General features: G+C 35.7%; 1 protein-coding gene across 9 annotated transcripts in view; it reads left to right on the top strand.

Annotated features, from left to right (window-relative positions):
• DACH2 (dachshund family transcription factor 2) overlaps positions 1–25,393 on the top strand; it is a 505,289-nt gene that overhangs the window by 346,943 nt on the left and 132,953 nt on the right. For all 9 annotated transcript variants that reach the window (XM_087427018.1, XM_087427014.1, XM_087427013.1 and 6 more), the window contains one exon: positions 2,930–3,061. In XM_087427018.1, the coding sequence (XP_087283144.1) occupies positions 2,930–3,061 (132 nt within the window). The remainder of the gene's footprint in view (positions 1–2,929; positions 3,062–25,393) is intronic.

Below are 25,393 nucleotides of genomic sequence, written 5' to 3'. Positions count from 1 at the left end.
TCCTTCTCATTAAACTTACCATTTTCTACTTGTCTGATGCAAGCTGAAATTCCGGTTCCCAAGTAAAAATTAACTTAGCAGCTTCTAAATCAGCTTGCTCTTTTTATGTGCTATTCCAGGGCTGCATTTTGAGAACTTGGTGCCAGGAGATGATTTGCTTTTTTAAATCCATCAGCGTTACACTGAGAGGCATCTTGAGGTTAAGAATTTAACTGAACAGTTGAATAAAAGGATAAATTGCTAATTGACAGTCAAATAAACCATAACATCTTTTCCACTGCTTTCCATTTGCTTGATTGTGGTTTTACTGAAGACATAGATATTTAAGTGTGTACTAAAGACTGAACAAATAGGATTTAATGTTTCATAAGTTTAAAGTCACTGCAATAGGGACCATGAGATGATACAAAATATATGAGTTAGTGTCTAGGCCTCTAAACCTTGAATCAGATTTAAGGAGATATAGAAGGACAACTAACAATATGAGACTGTACGTGATAAGGGGATCATGTCCCTTTAGAGATTTTCATTAACTCTTGTTTGAACTACTTTGGTATTTTAACAAACACATCTAAGTCTCATTGGGAAACTTGGATTTTGCTCCATATCTTCCCCTAAATAACTGACCTATGACAGGTCACTGTGAAACTGTTTCTTCATCTTCAAAATGAAGAGATTGAACTAGATGGCCCCCAAATATCTTTGTAGTGCTATTATACTATGATTCTTCACTACCTTAATATTAGTTTCTATATTTGCTCACTGACTTTTTCCTCAATGATATCATGCAGATAGCGTTTACTTGAAAGAATGCATAGATATTGGAACTTACCATCTTTTCTATGAATTAAAAATCTGATGGGACTCTTGTTCATTAATTCTCTTAGTGTCATTGTATGAGACATACATTTTACATGGAATTTCTTGTCTATAAGATATTTTGTTGACTTTTATTTTTCACAGAGTAAGAATCCATTTATTGTTCACAAAAATCTACTATTTACACTATCAATAATGAAACAACTAGTAATTCAATAATTATCATAGTCAGGATCCAGTTCTGAACTGGTAGTCAGAGGAGCTGATATAAATTCTGGAAACTTTTCCTGATATACTTTTTTGTTTTCTTCTTTTATTTTTTTTTAATTTATTTTTTTGTTTGTTTATTGCGGTAACATTGGTTTATAACATTGTATAAATTTCAGGTATACATCATTATACTTCTATTTCTGCATGGATTACATCATGTTCTCATGTTCACCACCCAAATACTAATGACAATCCATCACCACACACATGTGCCTAATTATCCCTTTCACCCTCCTCCCTCCCCCCTTCCCCTCTGGTAACCACCAATCCAATCTCTGTCTCTATGTGTTTGTTTGTTGTTGTTATTATCTACTACTTAATGAGTGAGATCATAATTAGGGATAGAACTACCATACGATCCTGATATATTTTTGCTTATAAGGCGCTCAGCCCTGGCAGTCCTAAGCAGGGTCCCTTTGTTTAAATCATTGCCATCATACTTTCTGCCCCGAGTTACCCTTGGATGCTGGACAGGTCATTTGGAGGATTTGAATTCAATAAATATGGAAAGAAAATCTCTGGGACCATCTAGAAAATGTACAAATGTATATCATCAATTCAGAGACTAAAGCAATTTTCTTTGAGTCTTTCTTTGCCATGATTCATAGGCAAGCTAGTGTGGTGAAAAGTTTGCTTCATTTTGAGTTTTCCATGCATTGTAAAGAGTACAGAGTAGCAAAATAGAACTTTAGTGATTCTCCCAAACATACACAGTTAGATGTTCTAGGCTGTACTTACTTCCCCTTACACTTTTGATAAGGATTCACCCTACCCCTTAGAATCAGATTCTTCTAATAATGGCAGTTATGTTTTCTTTTTACAACAAACAGTATATGCCTTCTTTTCCTTGATTTGCATTTGCACGGGAGAATGGATTTCACTGAATTCTAAAATACTATTTTAAATCTGCCAGAATTTTTTTTTCATTTTGGCCCATGGCACCAGTGCACTAACAGATGGTTAGAGGTTTCAACACTGTCTAAAAATAATTAAGTTGAATTTACTAGACTTTTTGGAGGGCATTGCTGGAGTATGAATTGTTCTATTTTTAGTACTTGTTTCCTTATATATTTTTTATGATACCGCCTGATATAGACTTCCTAGAAGAAAGAATTTCAAACTTAAGCAGTCACTTTTTTTTGGCGGGTGGGGGGTGGTTATTCCTACCTCTTTGCACCATTATCTGGAGTTAAAAAAATAATTGCCTTATGTTAATACAAAATAATGTAATTATACTTCAGGGGCTGGCATACTTTCAGAGGTGGCATGCCATGTTTTTATTTATTTGGTCCCTCAGTATATAAGGACGAGGACGGTAAAAGGGCAGAAAGACTACCTGAAGTCTTTTTCTCCCCCACCTAAGGTGACTCTCACAGGGAAGACAGTCCATCCTTTAGCAGAGGTGCCAACAAGAATATTAACTAGAAAGCATTTCCTTCTAGCGTTTCAGAGTGCTTCCTCTGACAATGTTGTTTTAGACGGAATTTAGTACCTGCTGAGTTCTGTCTAAAGCAACGGTCAGTAGCTCTTAACAGACAGCAGAACACATTAGTAAGAGTTTTGGAATTTCTTAAGCAATTTTCATATTATTCTTTGTTTTCTCTGTGTCTTGAATTGGGGATCAGACTCATGTTCAATGTTTTTTAGATTTTCAAACTGTCTGTAAGATGAAGTAATTACAGAAGTTGAAAATTACTTTGTTAAAGAATATTATTCAAAAATTAGACTTGGGTTTACTTTCGGCTTGTGCTGTGCAGCATAGGCCTGTTATGAAATGTATCCAGCTTTCAATTACATTAAGAAATGGTCCTTGTTTTAAAAGGGATGGTTCTGGTTTTAGGAATAACAGCTGCAGCAATGGCTGAGGCGATGAAGCTGCAGAAGATGAAGCTTATGGCTATGAACACTCTTCAGGGAAATGGAAGCCAAAATGGGACGGAATCAGAGCCTGATGATCTTAATTCTAATACAGGTGAGTGTCTTCAGGAATCCAAGGCAGGTGACTCTTATTGATTTATTCTGGGATGAGAGAGAGGAGGGATGAGGGGGGAGGAGAGAATAATATGTATACTTTAATTATAAGCAGTTACTACAGAAAATGTTTAACCCTACTTCTAACTTGTACACTGAAATTAGAAAACCGTTACAGGTCAGAATCCCATTTCAGGAAACTTTGAGTTATCTCCATTGTTTTGTTGCAGTGGGATTAAATTCTAATTTATATAATGCTAGCTATTGCACCTTCTGCCTTTTAAAGGCTGCCTTCTTCAGTTTCACCCCAGGCTTCTTACTTCATCTTTCTCTAAATAATTTACCACTGAAAGGCAGTTCTGAGAATCCACCTTGGCTGTGCTGCAGTCTCTTCAGCTGGAGTACCGCCTCCTTACCTAAGTGAAGGTGTTGGCAGACTCGAGGCGTTATTGGCAGGGGTTAAAGAAAAGAGGTAGAACAAGGAGCAATAAAAGAAAAAAAGATGGAAGAAATGGAGAGAAAAGAAAGATGCCAGTAGAGTAGAATGTCCCCGAGTTGCTTACTACTTGTTTTTTCTCCTTTACCCTATGATAATTGTACGTTGGCTTTGATCATAAGATCACTCCTCAGATGTCTTTTGAAGGTAGGTGGGATTATAACTATTAACATACATGAATGGATACATAAATAATCAAATAAATAAATATGGTTTAATTTTAGTGAGGAATAATAAGGGGCAACCAAAGATGGTCTTAGGAGCCATAGGTTTCGAATCTAACTCTGCAGTTAAATTTAATTATTGTGATAGGCAGATTGGTAGCAGCCTTATCTCTCTTCTTCTATGCTCCTAGAACTTCAAGCATAGTGGGGCCTTATTTTGGAAGGAAAAGGAAAGGAAAGTTAAAGAGGGAAATTATGGAATCAAATCAGTATGATAAACTACTCTGACTGTAATGCCGTATAGCTCTCCTCGTCTAAAATTAAAATGTTCATTGTGAATTATAGAGTGAGAATTGGTCTTCAACCAGTGCTCACAGTAAGGAATCAATGAAAAAATGTATACATTTACTGGTTTCATGGTAACTGGAAGCAACACATAGATAAAACTAAAATTAACACTAAGCAAAAGAATAATAACAACAGTAAGAAGGTACCAGTTACTATGTACCAAGTATCTTCTGTGTTTTTATTTTCCTTTAGTTCCAAACATTTTCTTATTGAGGTATAATTGACATACAACATTGTATAAGTTTAAGTTATACAGTGTGTTGATTTGGTACACTTATATATTGCAATATGATTACCACCGTAGTGTTAGATAATACCTTCATTATGTCACGAAATTATCATTTCTTTTTCGTGGTGAGAACATTTAAGATCTAGTCTCTTAGCAACTTTCAAGTATATAATACAATATTGTTAACTATAATCACAATGCTATGCATTAGATCCCCAGAACTTATTCATTTTCTGTCTCCCATGTTAACTCATTTAACTCTTACCAAATTCCTGGGCAAAAAAGGCATTCTTGATATGCCCGTTTTGAAGATCAGGAAACAGACACAGAGTGGTTCAGCTTTGCCCATAGTCACAAAGCTAGTAAGTGGAAGAGCTAAGTTTCAATGCCATGTCTGTTTAAGTCCAAAGTGTTTGCTCTTTCCACCTTCTTCCTCCTCTTCAATGCTGTTTTGTAACAAGAATTTTATTTTATCAAACCCCTGGAATAAAAGTTGTTTTCATGATGAGGATACAGTGATAAACTGATGATCAGTTTCCTAGTCCTAACACCACTTCACTTATACTGATTTCAAATCTTACAGTGTCTTAGAAATGACCAACATTTTGCAGGAAGCCTCTTGTAAATAAAAATAATTTTTGTACCAATAAAAATTAGTGGGAGCTCAAGCAGTAATTTCTATCATGTTTTTCTCAGGTATACCAGATTCTGAAAAACTACTTTCTACAAAATTTCTATGTTGTTCCTTTAGAACAAGACAACATAAAATATTTTGAGAGATATACTATGATGATCTAATTTCTAACTTAGTAAATAGTTAATTTTCTTGGCTAGATGTAATCTGGCCTAACTCCAGATATCTATCATTGTGATAAAAGAAAGTATTAGGTTTGCATCTGTGTATGATGTTATACTTGGTGCTATAGAAATGGAATTAGAGTAGTCACTGTGCTTGACCGTGCAGAGATTGCAATCTATCCTTATCTTTTTTTTTTTTTTGTGAGGAAGATCAGCCCTGAGCTAACATCCATGCTAATCCTCCTCTTTTTACTGAGGAAGACCGGCTCTGAGCTAACATCTATTGCCAATCCTCTTACTATTTTTTCCCCCAAAGCCCCAGTAGATAGTTGTGTGTCATAGTTGTACATCCTTCTAGTTGCTGTATGTGGGATGCGGCCTCAGCATGGCCGGAGAAGCGGTGCGTCAGTGTGAATCCAGGATCGAACCCGGGCCGCCAGTAGCAGAGCGCGCACACTTAACCACTAAGCCACGGGGCTGGTCCTATTCTTATCTTGATGTAATGAAGGTAGGCAAATATAAAATAATAATAATAAATATTCAAATGAAGAAGTCCCTGAAGTATTTCAAAGTCTATAAATGAGCACTGCTGCCATGTGCATACCTGCACACCAGATTCTGTTACCAAGAGGGATCCCCTCCACCATAACATCCCCCCATGCGGTAAAAGGAGAGTGGGCTGACCTCAGCAGCCTTTGCCACTGAATACTCCAACAGCCCTCACCACCACCACAGACACCCACAGCCTTGCCTGCCAAAGACCCTCACAGTCTTTGTCAATAGTGACCTCAGCTGATGGAGCTACATGAAGTCAACACTGCTGTGCCCTCTTCACCCTCAGATCTGGAGCTGCCAGTGTACCCCCCTAGAGCAAGAGCCGCTGCACCTCATCTAGCCAATGTTCTTGCATCCACCCACAGGTGAGAGTGTTTCCCCACTGAAGCAAGTCCATAAAATCTAGAAGAGGTGCCTGCTGCCTTAAATGTGCAGACAGCAATGCTACACTATGTGGAACATGAAAAAATCAAGAAAACATACTACCACCAAAGGAACACAATAATTTTCCAGTAACTGACCCAAAAGAAATAGAGATCTATGACTTGCCTGACAAAGAATTCAAGTAATTGTTTTAAGGAAGCTCAGTGAACTACAAGAGCACACAATTAAATAACTCAATGAAAATAAGAAAACAGTAGTCATGCACCACACGATGACGTTTCAGTCAATGATGGACTGCACATACAATGGTTGTCTCATAAGATTAGTACCATATAGCTTAGGTTTGTAGTAGGCTATACCATTTAGGTTTGTGTAAGTACAGTAGGGAAGGAAGAAATTTTCCTCTAATCTTCTAGATTCTTCTGGGTAGTTTAAGAATTAAATTGACATAAGGCAGATTAACAGGAGAAAAACAAAAAAGAAGTTTAATAATATGTAAACATGGGAGAAACCCAAAAAAACTGAGTAACCAAAATGGCCAAAGCCCTCACCTTCAATACCATCTTCAGCTAAAGACAAAAGAAGATGTTGGGGGTGGAGAAAGTCAGGGACTTCAAAGGGAAGGAATGCAACCAAGGAGGTGAAAAGGAGCAACTGTTTAGAAAACAAGTGTTTGGCCACAGAGGAACAGGAAACCACAAAGGGGAGTCCACCAAACAGGCTTTTCTGGGTTCCTCCCTGTCAACCACCTAGTTCATGTTATGTTAAGGTGATAACTCGCTTCCTGAGACAAGTTTTTTCATCTGGCAGTTAAGAAGGAGGTAACAAGAAAAACTTTCTGAGTTTTTTCTTTCTTAAAAAATAATCAGCCTGGGCTGGCCCCATGGCTTAGCGGTTAAGTGCACGCACTCCACTACTGGCGGCCCAGGTTCGGATCCCGGGCGTGCACCAATGCACCGCTTCTCTGGCCATGCTGAGGCTGCATCCCACATACAGGAACTAGAAGGATGTACAACTATGACATACAACTATCTACTGGAGCTTTGGGGGAAAAAAAGGAGGAGGGTTGGCAATAGATGTTAGCTCAGAGCCGGTCTTCCTCAGCAAAAAGAGGAGGATTAGCACGGATGTTAGCTCAGGGCTGATCTTCCTCACCAAAAAAAATTAAAAATATCATCCTAAGATAATTCCCATGTTAAAGAGACACATTTTGGGGAGGCAAATTTTGTTCCCCTTCAGTATACTCTATGAAGTTCACACAATGACAAAATTGCCTAACAATGCATTTCTCAGAATGTATCCCCACGTTTAAATGACCCATGATTGTACACAAACAAAATGAGAAGTTCAACAAAGAGAAATCACAAAAAAAACCCAAGCATAAATTCTGGAGCTGAAAAATACAATGAAAGAAGTGAAAAATACAATAGAGAGCTTCAGTAGCAGACTCAATCAATCAGAAGGAAGAATCTGCAAACTTGAAGTAGGTCATTGGAAATATTCCAGTCTGAGAAGAAACATGAAAAAGAGGAAAGAACACCTACAGGATTTATGGGATACCAACAAAAGAGAATCAATATGTGCATTATGGGAGTTCCAGAAGGGGAAAAGAGAGAGAAAAGGAAAGAAAACCCATTTAAAGAAATAATGGCTAAAAATTTCCCAAATCTAGGGAGGGAAAATGACATTCAAAGTAATGAACCTGAAAATTACCCAAATACGATCGATCCAAAGAAGACTACACTGAGACACATTATAATCAAATTGTCAAAAGTCAAGGACAGAAAAAGAATTTTGAAAGCAGAAAGGGAAAAGTGATTTGTGACACATGGAGAAAGCACCATAAGATTGTAAGCAGATTTCTCAGCAGGAACTTTGAAGGCCAGGAGAGAGTGGGATGATATATTTAAAGTGCTGAAAGAAAAAAACGGCCAACCAAGAGTACTATAACTGGCAAAATTATCTTTTAAAAATGAAGGAGAGGTAAAGTCTTTCCCAGAAAAGCAAAAACTGAGGGAGTTCATCACCATTAGAACTTCCTTACAAGAAATGTTAAGGGAGTTCTTAAAATTGAAATGAAACCATACTAAACAGCAAATATCATATGATTGCATAAATCTCACTGGTAAAGGTAAATATATAAACAAATACAGATTAATGTAACACTATAATGGTTGTGTATAAATTACTTTAAACCTAATATAAACATTAAAAGATAAAAATTTGTTAATGGATACACAATAGAAAAAGAAGCAACCTCTACTACAAGAACATAAAGTGTGTGGGGGAGAGTAAAAATGTAGAGTTTTTGTATGCAATAGAAGTTAAGTTGTTACCGACTTAAAGGTTTTAAGTACATATTTTATACAAGCCTTGAGTTAAACAGAAAGTAAAAATCTATAATAGATACAAAAAAGTTAAAGAGAAAGAATAAAAGCAAATTATTACTAAAGTAAATCAACAAATAACAAAGGAAGAAAGCAAGAGAAGAAGAGAGGGACAAAGCAACCTTAAAACAGAAAACAAATAACAAAATGGCAATAGTAAGTTCTTACCTATCAATAATTACTTTAAATGTAAATGAATTAAACTCACCAATTAAAAGACACTGAATGGCTGAATGGAAAAAAATAAGATCCTGCATGCCATATGCTGTCTACAAGTGACTCAATTTAGACTTAAAGACCCACATAGGTTGAAAGTAAAGGGATAGAAAAAGATACACCATGCAAATGGTAACCAGAAGAAATCAAAAGTGGCTATAATTATATCAGACAAAAAATATTTGAAGTCTTAGACTGTTTATAGAAACAAAAAGATCTTTATATATTGATAAATGGATCAATTCAATAGGAAGATATAACATTTATAAATATATGTGTACCCCACATCAGAGCACCTGAATATGTAAAACAAGTATTGACAGATCTGAAGGCAGAAATTGACAGCAATACAATAAGAGTAGGGGACTTCAATACCTCACTCACAATAATGGATAGAACATCCAGACAGAAAATCAATAAAAAAAAAGCTGACTTGAACAACACTATAGACCAAATGGACATAACAGGCCTGTACAAATGTTTAGACCCAACAGCAGAATACACATTCTTTTCAAGCACATACAGAACATTCTCCTGGATAGATCCCATGTTACATCACAAAACAAATCTTAGCAAATTTATAAAGATTGGAATCATAGCAAGTATCCTTTTTGACCACAGTGGAATGAAACTAGAAATCAATAAGAGCAAGAAAATGGGAAAATTTATGAATATGTGGAAACGAAACAATAATCCCTTGAACAATCATTTAATCAAAGAGGAAATCAAGAGGGAGTTTAAAAAGTATCACTAGACAAATGAAAATGAAAAAAAAAAAACAAAACATACCAAAACGATGGGATGCAGCAAAAGTAGTGCTAAGAGGGAAGTTTATAGTGATAAATGCCTATGTTAGAAAACAAGAAAACTCTCAAATAAACAATCTAATTTTACACCTTAAGGAACTAGGAAAAAAAGGAACAAACTAAGCCCAAAGGTGGCAGAAGGAAGGAAATAATAAAGAGTATAGCAGAAATAAATCAAATGGAGAATTAAAATCAATAGAAAAAGTCAACAAAACTAAGAGTTTCGTTTTTCAAAAAGACAAACGAAGTCAACAAATCCTTGGCTAGATTAAGGAAAAAAGAGAGAAGACTCAAATACATAAAATCAGAAATGAAAGAGGAAGCCTTACAATGATGCCTAAGAAATATAAAGGATCACAAGGGACTATTAGGCATAATTATACACCAAAAAACTGGATAACCTAGAAGAAATAGATAAATTCCTAGAAATATAAAACTACCAAAACTGAATCAAGAGGAAATAGAAAGCATGAATAGATTAATTCCTACTAAGGAAATTGAATCAGTAATCAAAAACCTCCCAACAAAAAAGAGACCAGGTCCAGATGGTTTCTCTGGTGAATTCTATCAAACGTTCAAAGAATTAACTCTAATCCTTCTCAAACCTCTTCCAAAAATTGAAGAGGAGGGAACACTCCCAAACTCATTTTACAAGCCCAGCATTACACTGGTAAAAAAGCCAGATAAGGATACTACAAGAAAAAATAAAGGCCAATATCCCTGATGAATATAGATACATAAATTCTCAATAAAATACTAGCAAACAAAATTTAACAGCACATTAAAAAGATCATACACCATGACCAAGAGGTATTATCCCCGAGGTGCAAGGTTGGTTTAACATATGCAAATCAATCAATGTGTTATAAAAAATTAACAAAATGAAAGAAAAAAATCATATGATTATCTTAATAGACACAGAAAAAGCATTTGACAAAGTTCAACATCCATTTATGATAAAAACTCGCAACAAAATATATATAGAAAAAACTTAACTCACAACATAAAGGCCATATATGAAAAGCCCATAGCTAACCTCATAATCAATGGAGAGAAACATAAAGCTTTCCCTCTACGTTCTGGTACAAGGCAAGGATGCCCACTCTAAACCCTTCTGTTCAATATAGTACTGGAAATCTTAGCCAGAGCTTTTAGGTAAGAGAATGACATAAAAGGCATCCAAATAAGAAAGGAAGAAGAAAAATTATTTCTATTTTCAGATGAGATGATCATATATGTAGAAACATCTAGACTCAACAAAAAAACTGTTATAACTAATAAATGAATGCAGTAAAGTTTCAGTGTAAAAAATCAATATACAAGTTTCAGTGGTATTTCTATACATGCACAATGAACTATCCAAAAGGAAATTAAAGAAACAATCTCATTTACAATAGCAACAAAAAGAATTAAATACTTAGGAATAATCTTAATCAAAGAGGTGAAGGACTTGTACACTTAAAATTACAAAATGTTAGTGAAGAAAATTAAAGAATATATAAATAAATTGCAAAATATTCCATGTTCATGGATTGGAAGAATTAATATTGTTAAAATGTCCATACTACCCAAGGTGACCTATAAATTCACTTGCAATCCCTATCAAAATTCGAATGGTATTTTTCATAGAAATAGAACAAACAATCCTAAAGTTTTAATGGAACCACAAAATACCCTGAATAGCCAAAGCATTCTTGAGAAAGAAGAAGAAAGCTGGAGGCACCACACTGCCTGATTTCAAAATATACTGCAAATCTATAGTAATCAAAACAATATGGTACTGGCATAAAAACAGACACATAGATCAATGACAGAATCAAGAGCCCAGAAATAAATCCATGCATTTACAGTCAACTAATCCTTGACAGAAGTACCAAAAACACACAATGGGGAAAGAATAGTCTCTAATAATTGGTGTTGGGAAAACAGGATATCCACATGAAAAATAATGAAATTGAACCCTTATCTCACACCATATACAAAAATTCAACTCAAAATGGATAGACTGAAATGTAAGACCTGAAAAAGTAAAACTACTAGAAGAAAGTATAGGAAAAAAGCTTTTGACATTGATCTGGACAGTGATTTTTTGGATATGATCCCAAAAGCTCAAGCAACAAAAGCAAAAATAGACAAGTGGGATTTCATAAACCTAGAAAGCAAAAGAAACAATCAACAGAGTGAAAAGGCAACCTATGGAGTGGGAGAAAATATTTGCAAACTATATATCTGATGAGGGGCTAAAATTCAAAATATATAAGGAGCTCAGACAATTCAATAGCGAGAAGCTGCAAATAATCCAGTTAAAAAGTGGGCAATAGACCTGAATAGACCACTTCTCAAATGAAGACATACAAATGAACAACAGGTATTTGAAATGGTGCTCTATTTCACTAATCATTATGGAAATGCAAATCAAAACCATGAGATATAACCTCACACCTGTTAGAATTGCTCTTATCAGAAAGACAAAAAGATAACAAGTATTGGCAAGGATGTGGAGAGGAGGGAACACTTGTACGATCTTGGTGGTAATGTAAATAGGTAGAACTATTATGGAAAACAGTATAGAGGTTCTTCAAAAAATTAAAAATAGAACTACCTTGTGATCTAGTAATCTCACTTCTGGGTGTATATTCAAAGGAAATGAAATCAGGATCTCAAAATGATATCTACACTCCTGTGTTCACTGCAGCATCATGCACAATAGCCAAGATACAGAAACAACTTAAATGTCTTTCCAAAGATGAAGAGATAAAGAAAACGTTGTATATATATACAATGGAATATTATTCAGCCTTAAAAAATGCAAATCCTTCCATTCACAACAATGTGGATGAACCTGGCGGACATTATGCTAAGTGAAAGAAGCAAGATGCAGAAAGCCAAATACTGCGTGCTCTCATTCATATGTAGATTCTAAAATAGGCTAACTCGTAGAAGCAGAGAGTAGAATAGTGGTTACCAAGGGCTAGGGGGTGGGGGAAATGGGGAGATGTTAGTCAAAGTGTACAAAATTTCAGTTATGCAAGATGAATAAGTTTTGGAGATCTAATGTACAACAATGTGACTATAGTTAACAATACTGTATTGTATACTTGAAGTGATGAATATGGTAATTCACTTGATTATAGTGATTATTTTACAATGTATACATGTATCAAATCATCAAGTGTAAACTTTAAAGATTTTATTTATTTTATTTTTCCCCCCAAAGCCCCAGCAGATAGTTGTATGTCATAGCTGCACATCCTTCTAGTTGCGGCATGTGGGACTCGGCCTCAGGATGGACGGAGAAGTGGTGCCTCGATGCACACCCGGGATCCGAACCCGGGCCGCCAGCATTGCAGCGCGCGCACTTAACCACCAAGCCACAGGGCCGGCCCCTCAAGTGTAAACTTTAAATATATACAATTTTTATTTGTCAATTATATTTTTGTACATGTGAAAAAAAGTCTGGATAAGTGAATTCTGCTCACTGGAAAATAAGCTACAGTTTCACAAGTGATCATTTACAAATGAAAATTCATATCCAGAATTTTAGACCTGAAAATTTTTGATAATCTAGGGATTAGTATGTCTTTGATTCCTTTTTGGTATCCTATCTCAGGATTTAAACTGGTTATGTTCTTTAACTTGTTGGAGATCAAAGACTGGCCTTGATTTCTCTTTTTTTTGATTTTCATGGTTATAACCTTTGATTTATTTTAGTGCCTTACATGAAGGGAAAGAGGCAGGTCAATATTGACAAGGGAGATATCAGTTAACAGCATTTAGGATCTGATTACTGTTTATAGGCATGGTCTTCCAGAATGTGCTTCAAGTAGGAATGGGGAATGAGACATTCAAATGAAAGAAAAGCTAGATATTGGAGAATCACTAAGGCTCTATTTACAAGTTAGGTACTAGATTCAATCAGGCAAAGGAAAATCAGTCAATGGAGTAATAATATTCGATCAAGTGGGTTGTGAGGTATATGAGAAAAACATATTGAATGTTTTATATAATTTGTGTGGTTACCTAGAGGCTGAGCATTAAATTATGATCTGATGTGGTTATTTTCAGCTTTGGTTACACAGAATTCCAGTAGTATAGTTCAAGTGACTAGCAAATAATAGACATCCCCTTAAGGTCCAGTGTGTGAATGAAATAAGCAGTGTGGCTAGTGACCATTAATAAGCTACTCCATAGGAAATCAGAGTAATTCTTGAATATGATTCTTAATTAAATTCAGTTTTTGTCCACGATGTACAGCATTCCAGCAATGAAAAAGGCAATGTGTTGACACTATGAAGAGAAAAGACAAAATCACTGGCTTTCAAATGCTTATGATCTAGGAGAAGAAATTAAAAAACGAATCAATATATAAATGACTATACTCTGAGATGGACTATGATAAAAGCATTGAGAGGAACAAAGTACTGTGAGAATATAGTGAAAGAGGAAATTTCATCTAAATAAGAATCAGGAAGGAATTGAAGTGTAGGATGTGACATTTGAACTGGTCTTTGAAGGATGTGAAAATGATAAAATGGATGGCCTTGAATGATGTGTTAAGGAGACTGTACAATTGATTCCCCAGGGCAGTCGTTTTCAGATAGTGGTTCTCAGAGCTCTCAGTCTGTCTCTAGGAGTTGGGTAATAGTTGAGGATTTGGCTTGAGGAAATAGGTTTGATAACTAGAAAGTTTTGATTAATTGCATTCTTAGATTAATTTTTAAGCACTTGTTTACAATCTTATTGACAAGTATTTCTAAAATTAAATTTTAGAGATCTAAGTGACTTGAAATAACTAAGTACAACCTCCTCATACTACAGCTGATACATGGAGGATGAGTAATTGGCTTATTTGTGGTCACAAAGCTAGGTATTGAAAGAGCTGGCACTGATCTTTCTGCTATAACATTATGCCTCTGATGTTTGAATTGATTTTCTAGTATAGTCTAAGGTGTGTAATGTAATTTCTTTCCTTAATATTGAGTCTCAACCAATAAGCCTAGAGATGGAGATGCAGCTGATAAAGGAGAGTATCCTTAATTTAGGCTGACCAACATTCTGTTTACCAGATGGATGCTGGACCTCAGGTCAAACTCGACCTGACCTCAGGATCTACTGTGGGCATTACCGTTTTGACTATATCTCTGATAGGTTTTCTTTCATGATATTATCTTCTTTCTCCTAAATTAAATGTGGTATAGAAAAGAAGTTTTTGGAGTTCTGAAACTGGATCCAATTAATTGAGCCTTAAAAAATTGCTAGACCCACAAATATTCCAAATGATGAAAAATTTTAGACCTTTCCATCATTTTTTAAGTATAAGCTCAATGACTTAGATCTCAGCTCTCAAATCAATCTGAGTGAATGTTTCATATTTTTCCCTCATGGGCAGCATTTATTTTTATAAGGCAAAATTGTAAATAGAAATTAATAATCTTTCTTTATCCCATTTATCTGTGGTCATGTGAACATTTTACTTTAGAGAAAGATTTTTGGCTCTTATAAGCCATTTTCACAATGATCTATATAGCTAGGAAACTCAAATAAGGAGAATTTTTTTTAATTTCAGAAGCATGCTCTATTTTAAATGCTATATTGTGGCAGGATTGCTATTCCATTTTGTCATTGTTATTAGTTGCTAAATCCCCAAAAGGCAAAGTATGGCAGCTGTAAAAATATATCAACTATTCAATTAAAATTTTGTGTTGGTGTTAATATATTTACCTATCTGGTCATTTTATAAAGATTCACATTTTATTTTCTCTGCACTTTTCTCATAACTTCTTATCCCAACTCCCATTACCCACTTGACTCTTGGCATTTAATTGTGGAAGCCCTCGTTTTTATTTGTTTGTGACAGGTTTTAGAGAAATATGGAGTGAAACATCATCTTCTCCAAACTTAAACTCAACAGGAAAATGTACAGAAATGTAACACTTTCCTAGACGGTATGAGATCAGCCGTTGCACATTTTGTTCTTCAAAAAACCAACTAGCGTAGCCAAAGAGCACATATTCCATGACCTAAAGTAATTTCCAGATTTATTGACATGTCCTGAAATAAGCAGGACAGGAAGCCTGAATTTAGTTGAGATGTTTGAATGTGGGTGAATAGGAATTTTCCTTCTGTGAATTCTTATATCTCCCCTCATTTAAAATTGATATTTTTGGATGATTCTGTAAGAGTAGAGGCAGGAAAGGAGGAAAATAGAATTGACAACATTAGACTTAAAATGGAAAAGCAAACGTAGAAGTTAGGAGATTCTTAGGCAAGAACAGCATTTTCTCTGTTGGAGACAGACCTATAGTTTCTTTGATTTGAGGTTTTGTTTAATAGCTTCTATAATGGCTGCACCATGACTCTGCATCAAGATTTCAGCATGAATAACAACCTGTTCGTGTTTCATTTAGCTCCAAATGGGAAATTCTGTCTTTTATTGTTTTAGGAAATTAGTCTGTGTACTATTGCTCCTGGAGCTTTATAATTAATCACTAAAGGTTATGGCTGTGGAGAGTTTGTGGGAAATAGATGCCTGAACGATTATAATTGTAGCTGTCAAATCAGAAATATAGTTATACAGCAGCGGGTCCTTTTTTTTTTTTTTTTTCTATAACAAAGACTTCAAGGGTTGCCCATTTACTTGTAGAAATAAACGGAGTATTTTTTAACTGCATTGCTTATTTCAGGAAGAACTGCGCACAGTGGCTCCCTCTGGGGAATCCAAGATGATAACCACGTAAATCTTTATCCTCTGAGTCCCTGCTTGTTCTGACTTTTGTATTTAGCTTCTGAGCAGATGTTGAGTATTTTACCTTTTAGAAAATAAAGTTTATAGTGGAAAGAACCAAAGTATATATGGTTGATTAACTTGCAAAGTTGAATTAGAAAATCCCAAGATTACCTTCTTTCTTTATGTTATCAAAACACCTCATTAGATGTGGAGCAAGATGTTTCTAGAGAATCAAGTGAGGCATGCTTGTTTTTATTAGATCCTGATAACAAGAACTGTTTTAGATAGCTTTCCTCATAGACTTGTAAACTTTTAGCACTCTATCCATCTTTCTTCTGTGCCTGTGCCCCCTTTAAAAAGGAATATAAGCCAGGAGAACCCATTGTATTTTTAAAGACCCTTCTAAAAACTTATTCCAGGAATAAGCAACTCTCACTAATGGGGAATTATTTATTATGTCTACTTTTAATAACTCATGTAGAGGATTAAGAACTTCTTGTTTTGTCAGTGTTATTAAGACAATTTGTATAAAAGCAACTCTATGTTAAGCCTAAGCATTATCTTTTCTTCACAATAAATAATTTGAAATGATGTGATCTTTCCTTATAGATCTTATTTGCCAACCTATAATCTTTCTGTGTCTTTCTTCTTAATCCTCCACCTGCCTTCTGCCCCCAACTAGACTCTCATTAGACCAAAGGGCAGAACTCCACTGCTGAGGAAGGATCTAACCAGTGTTGGATCTACTATCTTGGTTCCTACATATTATGCTCCTTAAGTGTTTCTGTGTTTTTATACATTAATTCTAAATACCTAGTTCTGCTACAGTTTTGTTCCATGATTTTGAACAAGTCCTCACTTCTCTTTGTGCCTTAGTTACAATAAAGGTGTTTGAGATAATCATTATTGCCCTTGAACTCTAATCTTCATTTCTATGATTCTTGAACATCATCTGTTTGTATTGTTTTCAGCTGACAGGTACTCTCCTGAATTTGGTGCTCTGACATTCCATACCATTTATTTCTTATTGAGCCTTCCATTTAGTGATGTCACTTCAGCTTCTGAACCCATCATCAGAAGCTTTAGGCTAGTGTCATGTGATCAAAGTGTGCCTGTGTCCATGTTCAGGGCACTGATACAAATGTGTGCCTGCCCTTGATCTAGGAGACATTTTGTATCATTACCCGGAACTGATGTTGATCCATGGGTGACCACTCTGAGTGCCCCTCTCCTGCCTCTTGGGAACTCTCTCTAGGTGTGTGACCTGCCTGGATTTTCACAGTTTATTGATGAGCCAATTGTTTAGACTGGTTTCAAAAACCTTGATAAAGTCAAAATAAATTACATCTATTGCTTCCCCTCTATTTCTTAGGCTGTCATTCTGTCGCAGAAGGAGATTAGATTCGTCTGACAGGACTTGATCTTTAGGGAGCCATGCTGGGTGTTACCCAGCATACTGTCCTCTTCAAGGTATTTGCAAATTGATTTGCAGTATCTTCTAGGAAACACATGTTTCCTTACAGATTAAATGCAAGCAGGTGCAAAATAACAGAAAAGGAAAATGTAAGCAATAGTTCTTAAACTTGACCAAGAAAAATAGAATTTTAATTCCTTTCTCTAAAACCTTCAGAGAAATTATTGCAAATGAGTTGTCATATATATGTTATTTCGGAGACTGTGTTCATAAATAGAGTTTACAGTAGCTGACTACTGGTATATTTTATCATTTTAAAATAGGTCATTTGTGAATTAATTGGAATTTGACAAAAAATTCAGTAGTAACTTGCTTATTACAGTGCAGATTTCAAAAGCTGATTTATAGCATATATCTATCTCTTAATAGTATATGTGTGTCTAAAAAATTAAAATAATAGTCATTATGCATTGTCATATGTTTCTGTTTCCTTTATAAAGGGCAGTTTAATATGCGTAAAGTTTTACATAGAGTTAAGCACATTAAATATTCTCCCATATTTAATGAATGTTCACATTTAGTAAACATGTTAGTGTAAAGCACTTGGAAATAATCACTATTTTTTCCAAACCCTAAGTCTCTATGGTTCCATGACACTTGGTTATCATCAATACTGCAGTATGAATATGACCAGTGTATGCAATGAACCTATTGCATACACTGAACCCAATTTCAATAAATACTTGTGTCTTTATTGGAAAGTTCAAAAGTTTTCTAGCAGCTTTTATTTTACAGAAATAATTTTGAAAGCAATTGTTCAGAACGTTTCTATCATTTTGTGGCTCAAATTAATGTCAGTTTATCAACCACAAATACTCTTTTCTGCACTTTGGAGCCAGAAAACAGAATTATCTAACCTTTTTTTAACTGAGATGTAATTGACATATAACATTATATTAGTTTCAGATGTGCAACATGATTCGATATTTGCATATGTTGCAAAATGATCACCGCAATAAATCTGCTTAACACACATCACCATACGTAGTTACAAAAATTATTTTTCTTGTGATGAGAACTTTTAAGATTTACTCTCTCAGAAATTTTCGGATATGCAATAAATACAGTGTTATAAACTATAGTCACCATGCTGTACATTACGTCCCCATGACTTATTTATTTTATAACTGGAAGTTTGTACCTTTTGACCCCCTTCACTCCTTTTACCTATCCCCCACTCCTGGCCTCTGGCAACCACCGATCTGTTCTCTGTATCTGTGAGCTCAGTTTTTTGTTTGTTTGTTTTAGATTCCACAAATAAGTGAGATCATACGGTATTTGTCTTTCTGTCTGACTTATTTCACTTAGCATAATGCCATCAAGGTCCATCCATGTTGTCCTAAAGTGAATTTTTATGAGAGTTTTATTAAAGTATAATTCACATACCACAAAATTCACCCTTTTAACGTATACAGTTCAGTGGTTTTAGTATTCTCACAAATTTGTGCAACTATCATCATTATCTAATTTCAGAATTTTTTCATCATCCTCAAAAAGAATCCCCTTTCCATTAAGAGTCACTCCCCAGTTTCCCCCAACTCCCCAGCCCTTGGCAGTCACTAATCTACTAATGCATTGTACTGTCTCTATGGATTTGCCTGTTTAAACACTTCGTATAAATGGAATCATTCAATATGTGACCTCTTAGATCTGACTTCTTTAACTTGACATAATATTTTCAAGGTTCATCTGTATTGTAGCATTTATCAGTATTTCAATCCTTTTAATGCCTGCATAATATTCCATCATATGAATATACTATATTTTGTTTCACCATTCATCTGTTGATAGGTATTTGGGTTGTTTCCACTTTTTGCCTATAATAAATAATGTTGCTATCAATGTTCATGTGCAAGTTTTTAGGTAGACAAGTTTTCATTTCTCTTGGGTATATACCTTGAAGTGGAATTGCTGGGTCAAATAGTAACTCTATGTTTAACATTTTGAAGAAATGCCAAACTGTTTTCCAAAGTGGTTGCAACATTTTACATTCCCAAAGTAAAATTTGTGGGTTAGATATCCACAAATTGGTTTCAAAAATTAGATTTTAATTTATCATGCATGTCCTGGATACTCTGCACTCTATGGTCTTTGTTGTGCAAATTTCATGACATTCCAACATTATAATTCCCCTTTTTAGAGGCAAGCTGATCCTGCTGAGTAGCAGAAACTCCAGTGCTCCCAAGAATGTTAAGAAGAGCAAAGGTTGTGACCTTAAAGAGAATTTAAGAAGTGAAATATGATAGTTTGGTTGATGCAGGGAGAGAGGAATTGACCTCTGACTTTTCTAAAGCTTGTAGTATATCAATATATAGCAGGGAAATAAATCATACCACAAAGGGATCATCATAGCAGGATTGTCATCAAAACCAATGCTTTCATAGATACAATCCTCCTAAAATTATCCTGGCATTCTAACCCTTGGTACAGGTCACAGGTGGAGGTAAGATTGTTCAGAGGGAAAAAGGTTAGTCAAAGAAGAGTGGGAAAAGTACTACCAGCAGGAATAAGGGCATGCCTGTTTGACTTCAGGGGTGGGGGGAGGATTATGCAAGACTTTCTTGCTGAAATAGCATGAATACAAGTACAAGGAGAGAAGAAATCATGTATTGGGGAGTTTGTCACTGGCTGAAATGTCTTAAAATACATTGTTCATGGATTCAGGTATGTCCTCAAGGGAGTTATTATACCCCCTTAGGACTTTTCCTTTCTCTCTTGGCTTACTATGGAGAGTTAGGCCTGAATCTTAAACCTTAAAAAGGTTAAATAAGAGCCCTTTCAAGGGAATTATCAGACCAAAAATTACACACACACATATTTATATTTATGTATCACACACACACACATATATTCTTTATCTGTATATAAACATATATATTATGTTAATGATAAAATGATAATGCTTATACATAAGTAGTTATTTATAAAAATACTATCAATGTATTTCTTCTTAAATTTTATTAATAAATAATTAAGCAGTAAAATATAAAGTGAAGGAAAAAAAAACTTGAATACACACAGTGAAAATCAGTAGCTCTCTAGGAATCAAAGAAGAATATAGTTGTAGAAGCTTTCTAGAAATCTTAGTTAAGGCCACTGACTCTCAGGGTAGAAACTCAATATAGAAACTTAATGTAGGCACTCACTGTAGGAAATATTCATTTCACTCATGTGTGCGAGTTGTGGTTTCTGACTTACTGAGGGAAGTTGATTGGGCATGGATTCTCAAAGAGCATGTTTCCTTTAGCAAAATTAGATTCAATTAATCAAGTAATATAAGACACTTGATCAGAGCTGGCCTTATCTGTAAGTAAGATGATTTCACGGACTCTGGGAAATCACAGTGTTTCTGCCATTGCCAACTCTCCTAGTACCTGTCTACTGCAAAGTATGAAGTTCATTTCAAAGCTCCCCAGGGTATTAAAATTTTCACACTTATCAGTTGTTTACATCTTAGTGTGAATGAAAGTGTGAGAGTTGGTGCTGATGAGAGGAGGGAGCTCCCTGGGCAGAGCCTAAGGGATAGAGATTGCATACAACCAGGAAAAAAGAGAACTGAAGGTTAAGGGCCCAAACACTTACTCTGCCTGTTTCACCTTTTACCTTGTTCTTTTCTGAACCCACAACATTTCCTAAGGAAAGATATTTCTAGATTTTATTGAAGATGCCTAACTTCTCTTTCTTGCCAAAAAAATGAAAGTTACTTCACAAGGATTATTCTCCATGTGGAAATTGAGTCCGTATCTACTTTACCTAATGCATTCCCAGACCAGGTTTCTTTTATTAAAGATTTTATTTATTTATTTTCCCCCCAAAGCCCCAGTAGACAGCTGTATGTCATAGCTGCACATCCTTCTAGTTGCTGTATGTGGGACGTGGCCTCAGCATGGCCGGAGAAGCGGTGCGTCGGTGCGCACCCGGGATCCGAACCCCGGGCCGCCAGCAGCGGAGCGCACGCACCCAACCGCCAAGCCACTGGGCCGGCCCTAGGTTTCTTTTTTTTATCTGAATCAAATCATCAAGCCTCTCTAACTGGGTCATGAATGGTTACAAGTGCCTCCTCTAGGTGATCATTATAAGATTCTAATATTTATCTTAAATGGCTTGTAGAAATGCGCAAAGAAACCTCTAGAAACCCCCAGGACTTATTTGCATCTAAATCATTTTTAACCAGGAGGCAAAAGTTCTTTTCTCCAGATGCTCAAGGTTTGCATTTTATGGGGTAGCAGCTTCTATAAAAAATATATACCTCATTATAAAAATAGAGCACAAATGCTCTTCCCTTCAAACTTTCTGGCTTTTAGACTGCTTTATCCTGCGGGGTTGTAATCAAAGGAGCATCAATGCATTGTACTAGAGACCGTACCTGCTCCCATAAAGGACTGAGCAAGGAACAAAGCATTTGTTTTCCCTGTGTAGGCTCTGAAGTTAACATGCATGATTTAGTAAATGTGTTTTTCCAAGCTGTACTAAATATTTCAGTGGTATTTCCTTAGGAAGTTCAAATGTTTTGAGTGTAGACCATTTTGGGGGGCGAGGGAGGAGTGGTGATGTTTGAGGAATCAAGAGAATCAAGAGAATGGAGAAAAGTGTCCTGTTATAAAGTTCTATTGTTGCACCTTTTTTCCGACTGTACCTGCCATGGAGTTTTCTCATAAATGCAAACATCCTTCGCAATCTGTTTAAAAAACCACAAATACATCACTCAGAGGAATATTTAAGGAACCATCAGGAGGGGAAAAACTCATTGGTTTAATGGAATGCTGTCAAGTCAAATCAGCATCACGAATGACACTGGGGCAGAATTGATACTTTTGCACTGACATGTTAAAAGAAAAGCCCATGCATTATTTAAAAAACCCAGAAATCTGTCAGCTGTATGATTGCCGAGTTAGCAGAAGCAGGAGGAGGATGCTCAAGTTGAAAAGAAAGGCGTAGGCACAGATCCGTATTGTAACCTTTCATGTCTACACCCACCATGAATAGTCAGCTATTACGCGGTCAGCATTTTTGAGTTTTTCTCTTTTAAATTTTCAAGTGCTTCAAAAGGCAAAAGAGGTAGGTCTTTTATTCTAAAAAAGCAAAATGTCTAGGCTGTTATTTTAGTGTTAGAGTAAAGATGACAAGACTAAAGAAAGACTTTTTCATCTTTATGAGTGCTGTGCAGGTTTCCCAGGAGTGTTTTGGGGTTGTTAAGGTAGGTTTTATTTTTACACATTTATCTCATGGAAAAAGTAGTTTCTTAACCCTTTTCCTTTCAACAAATAGGAGGAAACACTTTGTTTTAGTACTTTAACCACAGTAGCATACCATTTATATACATGGAAAGTTTTATTCTCTACTAATATAAAAATGAGTTTACAGGTACTATGCATATCAGCATTTTTTATAATTCTATTGAATACACAGTGGTGGCGTCTCTCTAGTACCATATTGCCAAAATATAGTTCTTGACCCCCTCCTGTCCTTGTATTACTCCTGTGAGGCAAGTGAGAAGCAAATACTCTTCCTATTATCAAAGAAGAGAAAAGAAATGTACAAACAAATCCAGTGCCTTCCTTAAGGTTACACAGTTTAACAACAGGAGAAAATTAGTGGTAATAGAGACAAGATCTTATGTTCTTACTTAGTCTAGTGAGCCTAGTGTGCTTTCTATGCTACTGTTACACCCTGACTTTTCTCTGTAAGTGGCTGTGCATTTATAAGTGTTTGTCTCTATGCTAGAGAACACAATAAAAATCTTCTACTCCGTATTAGATGCTAATTTATAGTCAACGAAGGAAAAAATCGCATAACTAGCTAAACAGGAGTAATGGCATAGAATTGAAAAATAAGATTTTAGGTGTCATCTATGTTTTGGAAAAGTCTGTCCAGATAGGTTGTAGAAGTTGAATTGCTAATGAGGTGGTCCAATTTAAAATTTTACCTTATTTTGCTATAAAATTATAAACCTTCTGAGATTATTACCACTGGAAATAATTAGTAGGAGTAATTTATAGAACACATGTTATTCCGTTTTCTGGGGTCTCTAGCCTTTCTATGGAGGGAGATGTACATGCTTTGGCATATAGATGGTTAAACTGTCTTTTCATTAGTTCTTGTGGGTTTTGCATTACATACAGGACTCCTTTGGGAGGAGCATCAATTTATACTTTTTTATTTTCAGAAAAATCACCATCACCATTATCTGCTATTTCTACTGACAAATTCACAATAAGTGAAACACTCAGGGAGCTAAATTAATATTTTCACTCTACCTGTGGAATGGTCTGAGGTCTAAATTACCACTTTTGCCTAGCTGCTTTGTCTCTTGATATTTTCCAACTCTATCCTATCCTTTTCCTCATCACCAACCTCTTTTTACTCCTCTTCTGAGCTGTGTCTGCCTTTGGAATTAACTGCCAGATATATTAATAAGAGCATTTCGTATACTGCAGTAATGTTTCTGGAGGTGTGTGTGTGAGGGAGAAAGAAAGAGAAAAGAGAAGAGACAGAGACGTCCCTCCTAGGCAGTCTTCCTGATTATTTCTGATTATTTCCCACTTGGATGGTATCATTATCTGTTATAGTTATTTATGAAAATGCATTTGGTACATACTGCACTTTATGAAGTAGTTGTATTGATTGCAGACTACTGGATTATTTCTGATAAGGCTGAAGCCCTGCCCTCAAGCAAGAAACAAAAACTGCCAGGATGGTTTGAGAATGAGGAAAACTGAGAGTGCATCTGAGATTAAATTGGAAAGTTGCAGAGGAAGCCAGCCAATTATTAGATGTTAGGAGATCTGGGTTCTAGAATCATCTCTGCCAAGAGGTAGCTGTGAGCACCTTAAGCAATTCTCTTCCTCTACCTGACCCTCCATTTTCCCGTGTGTAAAAAGAGGAAGTGGAACTAGATGACATTTAAGGACAATTCCAGCTGTGGTAATTCTACCTTTGTGCATAAGGTGAGTGGTTATTCCTGGCACTCTAATTTCAGAAGGGGACAAGAGTAGGGTTCTGTACATAGGTAAGGGAGGCTACTTAGTTTAGAGACTGCCTGTAATTAATTTTAGAAAACTAATAATCCAGATATGGTTTTATTGTCAACCCTCTTTTTCTCTTCTAGAATTCTAGCATAACTAGAATACATCTTCTTCATACATATTAGATAACACTGAATTTCTATGCAGCACATCTCAACAGTACATGGTAAATAAAGTGGCCCTGGTCAAAAAACACACCCTACCCACAATAAAAGGGAGAAAGCACTAATATAATATATGCTGGAAGAAGAATTGGGCTTCTCATTGTTCTTGAAAGAGTTAAAACCGCAATGAGAAGACTTCTCTCTCCTTTGCCTGTAAATCCAGATCAATTGTATTTATCTTCCTTCAGTTCAGGGTAGCTCTGATCTCCATGAGCTCTATGGCTTAACATACTATGAACAGCAACACTTTAAAGCTCTCTTTGGGCTACCTGAGCAGACTTTCCAGAAGAAAAGTTGTAACTAAATAAAGTGCAATAGATTGTATACTTCAGTCATTCAGCAGTGCTTCAGGGTGTAGTCTTCCCTGGATGCATTAACGTTAATGGGAACTGCATGCACTCATTGAAGGGAAAATATATACCTCTTAGTTTGTATTTCAGCCATTTAGGCATATTGCTTGATCTACTTTACTTGATTTATCTAGTCTGTAACCCTCCTTGCATTCTAAGAACTGGCACTGTGTTTTAATAGCAGAAAAAAATAACTTTGTCTCATTGAAT

Source organism: Ceratotherium simum, chromosome X (assembly GCF_057802395.1).
Source record: "Ceratotherium simum simum isolate JZ-2026a chromosome X, ASM5780239v1, whole genome shotgun sequence".
NCBI lineage: Eukaryota > Metazoa > Chordata > Mammalia > Perissodactyla > Rhinocerotidae > Ceratotherium > Ceratotherium simum.
Note: the sequence above shows the minus strand (reverse complement) of the source record. Positions and strands in the feature narration are given on the sequence as shown.